The sequence below is a fragment of the Scyliorhinus torazame genome, chromosome 16 (genome assembly GCF_047496885.1).
Source record: "Scyliorhinus torazame isolate Kashiwa2021f chromosome 16, sScyTor2.1, whole genome shotgun sequence".
NCBI classification, from domain to species: Eukaryota; Metazoa; Chordata; class Chondrichthyes; order Carcharhiniformes; family Scyliorhinidae; genus Scyliorhinus; species Scyliorhinus torazame.
In genome coordinates this window covers 25,637,612-25,653,214 of record NC_092722.1, presented here as the reverse complement: position 1 = coordinate 25,653,214, position 15,603 = coordinate 25,637,612, and the positions used below count along the sequence as shown (strand labels likewise).

The 15,603-nt window shown below is 48.6% G+C and overlaps 1 protein-coding gene across 7 annotated transcripts in view; it reads left to right on the top strand.

The window, feature by feature from the left end:
* rnf207b (ring finger protein 207b) overlaps positions 1-15,603 on the top strand; it is a 61,188-nt gene that overhangs the window by 7,097 nt on the left and 38,488 nt on the right. For 3 of the 7 annotated variants that reach the window (XM_072478094.1, XM_072478090.1, XM_072478091.1), the window contains exons 3-7: positions 3,991-4,123; positions 8,092-8,236; positions 9,199-9,280; positions 9,926-10,001; positions 11,840-11,965. In XM_072478094.1, the coding sequence (XP_072334195.1) occupies positions 3,991-4,123; positions 8,092-8,236; positions 9,199-9,280; positions 9,926-10,001; positions 11,840-11,965 (562 nt within the window). Of the gene's footprint in view, positions 1-1,916; positions 2,263-3,990; positions 4,124-8,091; positions 8,237-9,198; positions 9,281-9,925; positions 10,002-11,839; positions 11,966-15,603 lie in introns of those variants that run through there. The other 4 variants (XM_072478093.1, XM_072478092.1, XM_072478096.1 and 1 more) reach the window with 4 other exon arrangements.

Genomic DNA, 15,603 nt, shown 5'->3' with positions numbered 1-15,603 from the left:
TACGGGAATTGAACCGGGCTGCTGGCCTGCCTTGGTCTGCTTTAAAAGCCAGCGATTTAGCCCTGTGTGCTAAACCAGCCCCTTAGTGTGCTAAACCAGCCCCTTTCTTAGACCAGAACTCTTTCTTAGGTGACGCTGAAACACTTGCATTTATATAGCACTTTTCACAACCTTAGAATGTCAAAGCCCTTTTCAGCTAAGTACTTTTAAAATGTAGTCACTGTCAGTTTGACAGGTTTCACAAACAGCAATGTGACAATAATCAGATAATTTATTTACAGTGAGAGATCAATATTGGCCGGGACACTTGGGAGAACGTCTCATTGTAAAGATGGCACTTTGGACAACGCAGCATTCCCTCAGTACTGCACTGGAGCACAGCCTGGATTATGTGCTCGAGTCTCTAGAATAGGACTTCCATGATCTTTTGATTGGGAGGCCAGACTGCTGTCCCAGAGGATCCCTGGATCGGGGACCCAGTTAGTTATAGAGAGCAGGAATATAAGAGTTGCCCTAATTGCACCAACAGTGAGATGAGGAGTGGGGGGGGGGAGCTACAGTCGATCCAGGCACCTTAGGCCTAGGGAAGAATGAAGAGGAATTGACCAGTTTCTCATCCTGATCCAGTGATCCTAGCTGGTGGGGAGGGGGAGGAGGGGGGGGGGGGTCAGGGGTCAGGCATAGGAAGATTTGGGACCCATTAGCAACTAATTGTCCTCGACCCTCTGGGGCAATTATAACTTCATTGCAGTGGATAGCACTGGGACTACGGCGCTGAGGACCCGGGTTCGAATCCCGGCCCTAGGTCACTGCCTGTGTGGAGTTAGCACATGCTCCCCACGTCTGCGTGGGTTTCACCCCCACAACCCAAAGATGTTCAGGTTAGGTAGATTGGCCACGCTAAATTGCCCCTTAATTGGAAAAAATATATATACTTGGGTACTCTAAATTTATTAAAAAATAAATAATTTATAACTATATTAATCCGTGGAGGGGAGGATGGGGGAGGAATTTAAACTATCCGAGTTTCTCATGGGGAGGTCAGGTCAGTGTGTATGTCCACACTGTGTAGGGGGAGTGAGGTAGAGGAGGGGATGCCTGATAAATGGCCTGGTGGGTGACAAGGTAGCACCGTGGTTAGCACTGTTGCTTCACAGCACCAGGGACCCAGGTTCGATTCCCGGTTTGGCTCACTGTCTGTGCGGAGTCTGCACGTTCTCCCCGTGTCTGCATGAGTTTCCTCCGGGTGCTCCGGTTTCCTCCCACAAGTCCCGAAAGACGTGCTTGTTAGGTGAATCGGACAACCTGAATTCTCCCTCAGTGCACCCAAACAGGCGCAGGAATGTGGCGACTTGGGACTTTTCACAGTAACTTCATTGCAGTGTTAATGTAAGCCTACTTGTGACACTAATAAAGATGATTATTATTAAACAGGAGAGGGGTGGAGATAAAGGCCCATCACCCATCCCCCCCCCCCAGATCGCTCACATTGTCAAACAGCTGCACAACAGGAGCCAGGCTACTTTTAGACGACTGAGAATGCAGGGCGAGTCAGTTTCATCAGGGACAGATAGCACAGGCATCTCACCCCCACGACAACCAGCAAAAGGGGGTTGCTAGTTTCACAGCACAGTTAAATGTAGCACTAACCAATTAAAACACAGTGCCTTTCAGCACCCCACCCCAACCCCCATAAATAAAAACAGAAACCAGCGTGTTTGTTTGTTTTATGTGTTGGATCGCCCACCCACTGTGTGACATTTACAAGGTGATCTGATCTTTCTGTCAGGTTTTTAATTTTAGATTTGACATTGCAAAACAATCTAAACACATGGGATAAAAACAAATACACACGTCGGCGGTCCGACCATTTGGACTGAAGGGTTTGTTTTGTCAATTCCCAAAAGCGGCGTGGAATGAATCGCTGCCGAGCCATGAGTGTTGCAGCTAGAACTGTCGGTGGAGTCACCAAGGTCAGAAAGCTGAGGCCACCAGTGAGGGGAGCTGGAGCCCCTTCCTCCTGAAAGGGACAGATCCGGGCTGGGATCTGTGCCTTGTTCAGCCGCTGCGCTGCTTCGCTCGCCCAGCCTGATGGACAATGCGTCCCCTGCCCGAGTCCGCAGCCAGCCCCTGAGCAGCACTCAGTCGCCCAGCTCTGTGCGGTAGAGAGCAGAGCAGGGAGGAGGTCGCGCCCAGACATAACCTGGGTGACTCAGTACTTGGAGGGTCAGGCATGAGGCTGGATAAGGCTGACGACCACAGGTGAGAGCCCCAGTTTATTTGTGCCTGTCCCATGCCCGCTCTGCGGACTGTTGAGTTGTTGTAAGGCAGCGAGTAGGATGGGGCTTTGCTGGCGTTGTGGAGGAACTCATTCGGCTGGATTTGGGGCATCTTTTCTTGAGGGGGGACTTTTCAACCATGATAAATTGCCCCTTAGTGTCCAGGGATGTGCAGGATAGATGGGGTTACAGGAATAGGGCAGGAGAATGGCCCTATTAGGGTGCTCTTTCAGAGGGTCGGTGCATACTTGATGGGCCGATTGGTCTCCTTCTGCACTATAGGGATTCTATGATTCATCAGCTGTGAATGCTTTGCGAAATATTGAGATTGCAAAAGATGTGATTATAAATTCTTTCTATCGCCAGAGATTTCTCTTATTCTCTGTGAAGCACCTGGGAAATTTCCCATGTTAACAGCACTGCATAAATGCAGATTGTTGCCATAATGAGTATGTGTTTCTGTGGAATTCTTCACCGCAGAGGACTGTAGAAATTGAGTTGTTAAATATGTTCAAGGTTGAGATAGATGGGTTTTCTTTTTTTTATAAATTTAGAGTATCCAATAATTTTTTTTCCAAATTAAGGGGCAATTTAGCGTGGCCAATTCTCCTACCCTACACATCTTTGGGTTGTAGGGGTGAGACCCTCGCAGACGCCGGGAGAATGGGCAAACTCCACACGGACAGTGACCTGTGCCCAGGATCGAACCCGGGTCCTTGGCGCCATGAGTCAGCATTGCACCACCGTGCCACCCTGAGATAGATAGATTTTCAACCAGTAAGGGAATCAAGAGATATGGGGAATAAGGCAGGAAATTGGAGTTGAGGACTATCATATCAGATCAATCATGATCTCATTGAATGACGGAGCCGACCCGATGGACCGAATGGCCTACTTCTGCTCCTATGTCTTGTGGTGTCCGGAGATAATTGATCCCTTTGCATTTGGGCAGCACGGTGGCACAATGGTTAGCACTGCTGCCTCACAGCTCCAGGGACCCGGGTTCAATTCCGGCCTCCGGTGACTGTGTGGAGTTTGCACTTTCTCCTCGTGTCTGTGTGGGTTTCCTCCAGGTGCTCCAGTTTCCTCCCACAGTCCAAAGGTGTGCAGGTTAGGTGGATTGGCCATATTTATTTATTTATTTATTTATTTTAATAAATTTAGATACCCAATTATTTTTATTTTCCAACTAAGGGGCAATTTAGCATGGCCAATCCACTTAACCTGCACATCTTTGGATTGTGGGGGTGAAACCCACGCAGACATGGGGAGAATGTGCAAACTCCACATGGACTGTGACCCAGGGTCAGGATTCGAATCCAGGTCCTCATCGCCGCAGTCCCAGTGCTATCCACTGCACCACATGCCGCCCTGGATTGGCCATTTTAAATTGCCCCGTAATGTCCAAAATGTTAGGTGGGGTTACGGGGATAGGGTGGAGATGTGGGCTTAAGTAGGGTGCTCTTTCCAAGGACCAGTGCAGACTTGATGGGCCGAATGGCCTCCTTCTGCACTGCAAATTCTAAGATTTGAGGGGTGGTCTTGTCTGTGTGAAGCTTGAATCCAATCCAGTGATCATTCATAGTCTTCCGTGTTCCTCACTGCTACCTCTACCCAGCCTTCCCCTGCTTTCCTTATGAATAGTTCCCACACTTTGCACAGGCATATCTTCGGTTTTCTGCACCAGGCAATGGCTCTGTTTCCATTCCAGACGCCTGTCAATCGTGAAGGGCACCAGTGGGCTCCCGAAAGTAGATCGACTGCTGAAGTTCCTGGTTGACAGCTCAGCTGACAATGAAGAGGTTGTTCAGTGCGCAAACTGTGACTTTGAGTGCAAGAAACAGGTGAGGGGCCCTGGCGATAGCGTTGAGGGGTTCCAAGAAGTGGAGGGGAGTACTTAGAGGAGGAGAAGAACACCGGGTATCTTTGTATGCGGACGATTTGCTACTATACGTGGCAGACCCGGCGGAGGGGATGCCAGAAATAATGCGGATGTTTGGGGATTTTTCAGGGTATAAATTGAACATGGGGAAAAGTGAGTTGTTTGTGGTGCATCCAGGGGAGCAGAGTAGAGAAATAGAGGACCTACCCGTTGAGGAAGGTAACAGGGGACTTTCGTTACCTGGGGATCCAGATAGCCAAGAATTGGGGCACATTGCATAGGTTAAATTTAACGTGGTTGGTGGAACAAATGGAGGAGGATTTTAAGAGATGAGATATGGTATCCCTGTCACTGGCAGGGAGGGTGCAGGCGGTTAAGATGATGGTCCTCCCGAGATTCCTCTTTGTGTTTCAGTGCCTCCCGGTGGTGATCACTAAGGCTTTTTTAAAAAGGATTGAAAAGAGCATCATGGGTTTTGTGTGGGCCGGGAAGACCCCGAGAGTGAGGAAGGGATTCTTACAGCGTAGCAGGGATAGGGGGGGGCTGGCACTACCGAGCCTAAGTGAGTATTATTGGGCCGCTAATATTTCAATGGTGAGTAAGTGGATGGGAGAGGAGGAGGGAGCGGCGTGGAAGAGATTAGAGAGGGCGTCCTGTAGGGGGACTAGCCTACAGCCTATGGTGACAGCCCCATTGCCGTTCTCACCGAGGAACTACACCACAAGCCCGGTGGTGGTGGCTACACTGAAGATTTGGGGACAGTGGAGACGGCATAGGGGAAAGACTGGAGCCTTGGGGGGTCCCCGATAAGAAACAACCATAGGTTTGCCCCGGGGGGAATGGATGGGGGATATGGAATGTGGCAAAGAGCAGGAATAACGCAACTGAAAGATCTGTTTGTGGATGGGAAGTTCGAGAGTCTGGGAGCGCTGACCGAGAAATATGGGTTGCCCCAAGGGAATGCATTCAGGTATATGCAACTGAGGGCTTTTGCGAGGCAACAGGTGAGGGAATTCCCGCAGCTCCCGACACAAGAGGTGCAGGACAGAGTGATCTCAAAGACATGGGTGGGGGATGGTAAGGTGTCAGATATATATATAGGGAAATGAGGGACGAAGGGGAGACTATGGTAGATGAACTAAAAGGGAAATGGGAAGAAGAGCTGGGGGAGGAGATCGAGGAGGGGCTGTGGGCAGATGCCCTAAGCAGGGTAAACTCGTCGTCCTCGTGTGCCAGGCTAAGCCTGATTCAGTTTAAGGTATTACACAGGGCGCATATGACTGGAGCACGGCTCAGTAAATTTTTTGGGGTGGAGGATAGGTGTGCGAGGTGCTCGAGAAGCCCAGCGAATCATACCCATATGTTTTGGTCATGCCCGGCACTACAGGGGTTTTGGATGGGGGTGACAAAGGTGCTTTCAAAAGTAGTGGGGGTCCGGGTCGAACCAAGCTGGGGGTTGGCTATATTTGGGGTTGCACAAGAGCCGGGAGTGCAGGAGGCGAGAGAGGCCGATGTTTTGGCCTTTGCGTCCCTAGTAGCCCGGCGCAGGATACTGTTAATGTGGAAAGAAGCCAAGCCCCCGGGGGTGGAGACCTGGCTAAATGACATGGCAGGGTTTATAAAGCTAGAGCGAATTAAGTTCGTTCTAAGGGGGTCGGCTCAAGGGTTCACCAGGCGGTGGCAACCGTTCGTCGAATACCTCGCAGAAAGATAGATGGAATGGAAAAAAGAAGGCAGCAGCAGCAGCCCAGGATCGGGGGGGGGAGGAGGAACCAGAAGGACTCTCAGGGTTGTTAATATATACTGTATAATATGTATAGGTCGTTGCGACAGATAATTATATATTGGACTGTTAAATTATATTTTTGGAGAGTGTTACTTGTGATAAGGCAGTTGCCAATTAGGGTTAGTTTTCATTTTTGTTATTTATTATTTATTCATTTTTTGTTTATAAAATAGGTCATTGTTATTTGTGTTGTTATAATATTGTGTAAAGGATGCACAATGTACTGTGTTGGTTGACCAAAGATTTTCAATAAAATATTTATTTAAAAAAAAGAAACAGGTGAGGGGGAGGGACACGTGAAACCACTGAGAGGGCTGAAAGAGCAAGGAGAGGTTTGGGTTCTTCTTCCCTCTTCTCCTGAAGGGACCATCTATTTCTGAGATCCAGTTGTATGGGCACCAGCCATATTGACTAAGTAGCCACTTGTGCTTAGACATTGAGCCTTCGCTATTCAGTTGTGGACTACACCATATTCAAATGCCTCTTCATCCAGATTCAATAGATACCAATGTAGCGGAGGTGAGACCAATGGTCATCCCCCAACTGCTGTGCAGTTAATTTCAGCTCATTCAACACAGACTGGGTTCAGTTAAACTTTGTCTCAACTACTACTGCAGGCTCAGTATGCAGTCAGTGATGAGATAGCCTTTCTCAGCCTTAACTAAAATCTCTCTTCTCTTTTTAAAGATGCTCCTTAAAACCCACGCCTTTGACCAAGATTTGGGTCACTTATCCTAATGCCTTCTACATGGCTTGAGGTCAGGTTTTGTAACATTAAAGGCCGAGATTTGAACCTGGGTCTCTGGCGCTGTGAAGCAACAGTGCTTTTAAAAAAAATTTAGAGTGTTCTTCAAACCTTTTTTACGGGGACCCATTTTTACCAACCGGCCAACCTTCGTGACCCAACCCGGCCGACCTTCACGACCCACGCCGGCCAACCTTCGCGACCCACGCCGGCCGACCTGCGTGACCCACCATTTTCGCTTACCTTGTTTGCTGCTGACAAAAATGGAGGAAATGGTTTTGGGTCCCTTTGGCCCTCGTACACGCTCATCCAATGGAATCTGTTGGACGAAGGTGAAGCCTTCTGGTGTCGGAAAGTATGGAGTCTCCATCTGTCCAAAGTTCTGCATTTTTTTCCGGTAAAATTTTATCAAATAAGCCCCCCCCCGAACTTGTAAAAAAAATAATAAAATGAATGAAAAAAAAAATTAAATTAATAAAATGAATTAAACCTCCCCGAACTTGTAAAACAAAAAGTTGCGGGCGTTTAAAAAAAAAAAACGGCCGCACTGCGCATGCGTGCCCGAACATCGGTGCGCATGCGCAAAGCTTTGCGCATGTGCGCCGATGATCTGGCACGCATGCGCAGTGCGGCCACATTTATTTCACATGTATGCGGCCGTTTTGAAGGCCGCTTGCAGCCGGCATTATTAACAGCCGGCTGCTGTGGTTGTTGCACGCAGATTTGCGCGATCGGGAGCGCTGCGACGGACAGCTCCGCGACCTTCCCGACACCCGCCCGAGATCCACCCTCGGGTCACGCTCCCGAGTTTGACAATGCCTGATTTAGAGTACCCAATTCACTTTTTCCAATTAAGGGGCAATTTAGCGTGGCCAATCCACCTATCCTGCACATCTTTTGGGTTGTGGGGGCGAAACCCACGCAAACACGGGGAGAATGTGCAAACTCCACACAGACAGTGACCCAGAGCCGGGATCGAACCTGGCACCTCGGCGCCATGAGGCAGCAGGGCTAACCCACTGTGCCACCGTGCTGACCCCGAGTGAAGCAACAGTGCTAACCACTGTGCTACGGTGCTGCCCAAGATCATGTTGTGAAGCAAAAGCTTTTGTCCGCATTTTGGCTCCCAATCATTACTCGATGACCCTGTGTACATGCTGCACTAACAGCAGGTTTGGGCCCCCACCGCCACGCCACCACCTGCTGGTTGAACAGTCTGCAGGCATCCAGTGCCTCAGGTTAGCTTACCAAAAAGTGTCCCTTGCCCAGCCAGAATTTCGCACCTGCACTGGAAAAGGGTGTGTGCTGAAACTGGTCATGACATTATTTCTGTAAAAATGGTAACGTTGAGTCATCAGCTCCGTGAAGTGTCTTATGTTGTCGCTTGGTCCCCTTGCAGGATGCAGATGCCATGTTTTACTGCAACACGTGTAACCAGCCGCTGTGTAGCTCCTGCCGTGACGACACACACAGAGCAAAAATGTTTGCCCGGCACGAGATTGTAACTCTCGCCAAACGCACCAAGGAACAGCATAAGAAATGCCGTAAGGACCTCCAGTCGCGATCTCAGAAAGCTGCAAATTCATTGATAATCCGTTCCCTGACTATTAAATCAAAATGGAGTGGGGGAGGGGGTTCAGGGCTGTCATGGCTGTTTTATCCAGAAGTCATGGATTAATAATACAGAGCATAGGAATTCAAAATAGTTTAAATTTAGTTTTAAAAAGTTGAAAATAAAATGCTGGTGTTGGGTTCTTGTAAAATTCCACCTGGTTAAGTCATCGTCCATTCCATTTCCATTCTTAACTATCTACCTGTAGCCAGAGATTTGCCATCAATGGCTTCTGTTCCCCTTCCTGCACAGATAAATCTGGTGTCCCCCAAGAATCTATCCCTGGCCGCCTCCTATTTCTCATCCATGTGCTTCCCTTTGCTGAGGTCACCCGCAAACAAAACATCAGTTTCCAAATGCATGCTGACGACACCAGCTCTACCTCACCACCACTTCTCTCAATGTCTCTAAATTGTCAGAAGGCTTGTCTGGCATCTGGTATCGGATGTGCAGAATCTTTCCGGTTGTTGACGCCAGTGGGATTTTCTGGTACCGCCACGGATCCACCCCACCGCGGGTTTCCCAGCAGCGAGGGGCAAATTTAACGGGAAACCCCGTTGACAACGGCGGGGCCGGAAGATCCCACCGCATGCCAATGGCGGGCTGCCTCCTAGTCGGAGCGGGTTTCACGGTAAACTCCGCTCATTATCTTTGGTCCTTACCACAAACTCTGTTCCCTAATCATCAACTGCATTCTCTCCCTGGTGACTGTCTGAAGCTGGATAAGATTAGTAGATTTTTGGACACTAAGGGACTCAGTGTAGGGGAATAGGGCAAGGAAATGGTTTTGAGGTAGAAGGTTAGCCGTGATCGTATTGAGTGGCCGAGCAGACTCGAGGAGTCACCCTTGCTGCTATTTCTTATGTTCTCACGTTTCGCTCTTTGTCTCTGTAGCTCTTCACGAGGAACCGTACATCATGTTTTCCACAGAGAAGAAGTCCATGCTCTGTATCAACTGCTTTCGGGACATGCAAATGTGAGTCAGGCACTCATAGGCCAGGACCTAATATATTGCACAGATTCACACAGAATATACCGCACAGAAATAGCCCAACACAAATAGCCAACCTGCCTCATTTGCTGGTGCTTAAAGGAGGACCTGACCAGGAAGGTCCCAGGCTATGTTCCCTCTCTGATCTGAGACAAGGTGGGAGTAGGAGAGACTGCAGTTCTCCTGGGATAGGGAGGGGAATATCAGCCAGATTTCTTCAGCAGGGACAGCAATCTGGAGCAAGAAGCCCAGGCTGATTTTCTCTGATCTCTTGTGCACACTGCCAGAGATCAGCAGACCCAGTGTGTGCCGGGGATCACACACACCCGGGGACCTTCAGGCATGGACTGACTGCTCAGTCCTGTACTTAGCTGAAGGTTTTCTCCACTGAGACAATGAGGAACAAAAACAAAATACTGCGGAGGCTGGAAAACTGAAATAAAACAGGAAATGCCAGAAACACAACAGGCCAGGTAGCATCCCTGGAAAGGGAAATAGAGTTAATATTTCCAGTTGGTGACAATGGAGGAGGTGTGGATATATTATGAAGTAGCTTTACACTAAGGGTGTTGTTGATGTCTCCCTTGAGCTGTTCCAATTTGATAGTAACTGTTTTATCTCATTGTTCAGTGAGAGCCGAGCCCACTGCATCGACATTGAGACTGCGTACATGCAAGGCTGTGAGAAGCTGGACCAGGCTGTGATGGTACGTGGACTGCAGACTTCATTATGTGGGAGTGAGAGAGGTGTAACTCAGTTGTCAATCTTCCAGGCTCCAGGAATTAAAGGCCAATATTCTTATCCTCGAAATGACTGGAATAGCTGTGTGTTAGTCAACAACACCATGAACTAGAACGAGTATAAAACCTACTGACGACAAGATACGGGTCTATTATCCTTTATCCGAAACCTTTGTGGCCGATTGCATTTCTGATTTTGGATCATTTCGGTTTTCGGATACCCCATATAGGCCTGGGCCTACTTACATTACAATGGCTGAATCCTGGGCTAGCAGGGTCAAACGTAAATAAAATGGCTGGAAAAGTAAGCTGTACCACTAAATAATAAATACGGGATGCCTGTAATAAGTTCCCACCTACGGTGCCCTCTGCGATTCTGCTTGCAGGAGAGAGTTTGTGAGGTAAACACTGCAGACAAACAAATGGACTTCCCATAATAAATGTCAGGTGCGGTCAGCAAGGTTCGTGTTGGCTGGGGTCATGTCGGCCCAGGTCACAGACCTCCCACGCTAAAGGTCAATGAAGTGTGGTTTTTGGATGTGTTCAGTTTTTGGTTTTACGGAGAAACGATGCTCTACCCTGTGTATCATTCTGGGCGCTCCGTCTGTGGCAAGTACCTATCGTGGAGTTGAGGCATTGACGGGACCTAGAGCAGTGTTCCCATCTCCCCCGCCTGTATCCTTTCCTTGGAAACATATTGTGAGGCACTCACTTAATGGTTTATCACTGACTCTGTGCTTGGAGGGCAGCAATGTACAGATAAAAGGGGATCCTGCAATCTTTGTTCAAATATTTGGGAAGGTAATATCAGGGAGGAAACCTTACACTGCTGTAAATTTAAAAAACATTCTACTGCTAATTACATTGGATCCTCGCTTTGTTTCAAAGAATGTTCAATGCAAATGAATTGTTCATGGCTATCACTTTACAAGAATATAGGCAGATAATAATTATTTCTCTTTTACACATCAACAGTGATCTCTGTACAAATTATAATGTGCTCCTGCTATTATTCTTTTCCTCTCCTTTTCTCGAACAACTGATTCCTTGTTGGGTCCAGTTGTACCTCGGTCCGAGGCTACTCCCCAGTGTTTTGTAGTCAATGAAGCATTTTTAAAGTTTAATGTTTAATGTGGGAAAATCAGCAGCCAGTTTGTAGACACCAAACTGCAGGTGATAATGACCATATCAACATCAATTGGCCAGGACACCATGCAGAATGTCCCTACTCTTCCTAAAAATACAGTCACAAGATCCTTTATATCCATGGGCCTCGGCTTGCCTTCTCAAGAGGACAGTACTTCCAACAGCAGCACTCCCTCAGGTCTGCACTAGGAATGTCATCCTAGAGGGCAGCATGGCAGCACAGTGGTTAGCACTGCAGCTTCGCGGCGCCAAGGTCCCAGGTTCACTCTGGGTCACTGTCCGTGTGGAGTTTGCACATTGTCCCCGTGTCTGCATGGGTCCCACCCCCACAATCCCAAAAAAGATGTGCAGGGTAGGTGGATTGGCCACGCTAAATTGCCCCTTAATTGTAAAAAAAATAATTGGGTACTCTAAATGTTTTTTAAAAATGGAAGGTCAATATAGGTTTTTGGGTTTAAGTTTCCAGAGTAGGATTTGAACCCATGACCTGACTCAAAGGCAAGTTTGTTACCCATTGAGCCAAGGCTGACAGCAAATCTAATGTAGTGAAAACATTGACATTGATGATGGGCAGCGTGGGGGCAAAGGGGTTTCTCCCTTTTTAAAGATCCAGCCAAGTAACGATTCCTCAGAACATCTTGGTGAATTTGTTCACTAGACGGTGAAGGAGCTCCAAACGTCCACACGAGAAGCCATTATCCTCCTGAAGGCCATGATCAACGAGGTGAGAGTCAATGTCAATGAAGAGGAGTCAGCTATCAGCTCACTGTTCAACAGTATGCAGGTAATACACAACGTCGACAAATTAAATATGCAAGACGGGTCAGTGAGTATAAGGAACCATTGAATGGAAGAGTAGGGCCGATGGCTAAGAGCCTCATCCAGCCTTTGTTACCTCTAGACTTGACCATTCCAATGCTTTCCCGACCGGATTACCACTTTCCATCCTCTGTAAACCTGTGCTCATTCAAAACTCTGCTGCCCAGATCCAAACCTGCACCAAGTCCCATTCGCCCATCACCCCTGTGCCCCCCCTACACATTAGCTCCCAGTCTGGCAACGCCACGATTTTAAAGCTCTCTTCCTCATGTTCATTTCCTTCCAGGGCCTTCTCCCTCTGTAACCTCTTCCATCCGTACAACCCTCCAAAATCTCTACACTACTCCAACTCTGGCCTCCTGTACAGGCCCAGTTTTGGGACGTTTTGCTGTGTTAAAGGTGCTATACAGATGAATGCTGTCGTTGTTTTCGCAACTGATATCTTTCAACTGTAAATGCAGGCAGCTTGAAGTCAGCAATAAAATTCAATAGGATTGTGGCTGATCTTATTGTGGCCTCATCGCCACATTCCCATCGACCCTGATACAGTTTGACTCTCTCGTTAGTCAAGGATCTATCTATCTCTGCCTTAAAATAATTCAGTCACCCTGTCTCTGCTATCTTACTGAATGGCGGAGCAAGCTCGATGGGCTGAATACCCTCTTACTGCTCCTAATTCATATGTTTTTTGTTTTAAATTTAGAGTACCCAATTCATTTTTTCCAATTAAGGGGCAATTTAGAGTGGCCAATCCTCCTAGCCTGCACATCTTTGGGTTGTGGGGGCGAAACCCACACAAACTTGGGGAGAATATGCAAACTCCACACTAACAGTGACCCAGAGCCGGGATCGAACCTGGGACCTCGATGCCGTGAGGCCGCAGTGTTAACCCACTGCGCCATCGTGCTGCCCCCTAACTCATATGTTGATAAGAGAGTTCCACAGACTCGATCCTCTGAGAGAAAACATTTTTCTACATCTACGTCTTAATTAAGAGATCCCTTATTCTTTTTTTTTAGAAAATATTTTATTGAAGCATTTGTAATTTTCACAATTTAACATATTGACATTTCTAAAACAACCGCGCGGGTCAACACAAAATACCCCCTAAAATAACAAACAATAAACCAGGTACCCCATTTCTCCCGCCCTATCCCCAATTACCCGTATACTAAATTCCCTGTCCTTATTTAACATTACCATGCCTCCTATTTTCCTACCCCCCACTTTTTCCCTTTTCCCCCCTTACTGCTGACGTTCAGTTTTTGTTAAAGAAATCGATGAACGGCCGCCAACTCCGAGCGAATCCCTGTATTGATCCTCTTAGAGCGAACTTGGTGTTCTCCAGACTGAGAAACTCTACCATATCGCTGACCCACACTCCTGATTCCGGGGGCTCCGAGTCCCTCCATCTCAGCAAGATGCAAGATCCGTTTCCGAGCCACCAGGGAGGATAAGGCCAGGATCTCGGCCTCCCTCCTCCCCCTTTGCCCCCGGATCTTCTGACACCCCAAATATTGCTAATTCTGGACTCGGAGTTACCCTACCTTCCAGGACTTCCGACATAACATCCGCAAATCCCTGCCAGAATTCCCTCAGTTTTGGACATGCCCAAAACATATGAACATGGTTGGCCGGGCTACCCCCACACCGCCCACATCTGTCCTCCACCTCCTCGAAGAACCTACTCATCTGAGCTTCCGTCATGTGGGCCCTGTGGACTACCTTGAACTGAATCAAGCTGAGTCTAGCACAGGACGAGGATGCATTTACCCTTTTCAAGGCTTTTTCCCACAGTTCAGTTTCCAGCTCCCCTCCTAACTCCTCTTTCACTTCCTCTTCACCTCTCTGATAGGTACCCTTCCCACTCTCACAATTCCCTGTGTATGGCCGAAACCTTCCCACCTCCAACCCCTGTTTTTGACAGCACTTTATCCTGTAGTCCCCTCAGGGGGCGGCGAGGGAAGCTTGGGACCTGCTTCCGTACAAACTCCCGCACTTGAAGGTACCGAAACCCGTTCCCACGCGGCAAATCAAACTCCTCCTCTAATGTCTCCAAGGTCAGGAAGCCCTCCTGGATGAATAAATCCCCAAACCTCTCAATCCCTGCCCGGTGCCATACCTTAAAGCCCCCCTGGGACAATCTGGTGATTGTCACAGATCGGTGACCACACTGATGCCCCCTCCAGTCTCATATGCTGCCTCCATTGCCCCCACACCCTCAGGGCTGCCACCACCATAGGACTTGTGGAGTACCGAGCCGGCGAGAACGGCAGGGTAAAGCCTCCAGACTCGTACCCTTTGCAGGATGCTGCCTCCATCCGCTCCCAGACCGACCCCTCCCCCACTACCCACTTCCTGACAGAGATCCATTATTCTTAAACTGAGGCCCTTAGTTCAAGGGGAAACATTTTTTCAAAAAATAATTTTAATTAAAGTTTTCACAAAATATCAACAACAAGATGTAAAAGGAACCCAATAGAATTAAATACAAAACAAAACAACCCAGTGCCCCCCTCCCCTATACATAAATAATAAATTAACACCCGCCGAAACACCTAGCAAACATAGCAAATATGTACACCCCCTCAGATCCCCCAGTATAGACAAACAAAAATAAAATAGAACCCACCCTCTCCCCGGGTTGCTGCTGCTGCTGACCATTGTCTACCGTTCTGCCAGGAAGTCCAAGAACGTTTGCCACCGCCTGAAAAACCCTTGCACCGATCCCCTTAAGGCAAATTTCACCCTCTCCAATTTAATAAACCCTGCCATATCGTTGATCCTGGATTCCACGCTTGGGGGCCTCGCATCCTTCCACTGAAGAAGAATCCTTCACTGGGCTACCAGGGATGCAAAGGCCAGAATACCGGCCTCTTTCGCCTCCTGCACTCACGGCTCCTCTGCAACCCCAAATATTGCGAGCCCCCAGCCCGATTTGACCCTGGATCCTTCCACACTCGACACCGTCCTCGCTACGCCCTTTCAAAATTCCTCCCTCCAGTGCTGGGCATGCTCAGAACATATGGGTGTGGTTTGCTGGGCTCCCTGAGCACCGAACACACCTGTCCTCACCCCCAGAAAACCGGCTCATCATTGTCCCGGTTATGTGTGCCCTGTGCAGCACCTTAAACTGTATGAGGCTGAGCCTCGCACAGGAAGAGGAAGAGTTCACCCTCCCTAGGGCATCTCGGAAACATTCTTTCAGCATCCACCCTGTCAAGACCACTCAGGATCCTATGGGCGCAATTCAACTAAATGTGAATAAAGTCCCATAGTGAGCGCATTTAGCCACATGTTTCCTGCTGCTTGCAGCGCCGACAAACACAAGGCCATACAACGCCACCAGCATTAAATAAGGGGCCTCAGCTGGGAATGTGCTTCTGAGGCCGCATATAGTCCCATTCTTTACACCGAAGAGCTCTGCTCGCCGGAACTCCTCGGTATAGCAAGAGATCGGGATGCCATTTTTAAATGGTGTCCGGATCTTCAAGGCCCCCGACGTGAACTCCCCCAGCCCCAATGCACTATTGGAGGGTCCCTAGAAACCCCACCCAACACCTGCGCAGGGCACCCCTAGCCCAATCGCCAGTCCACAAAAAA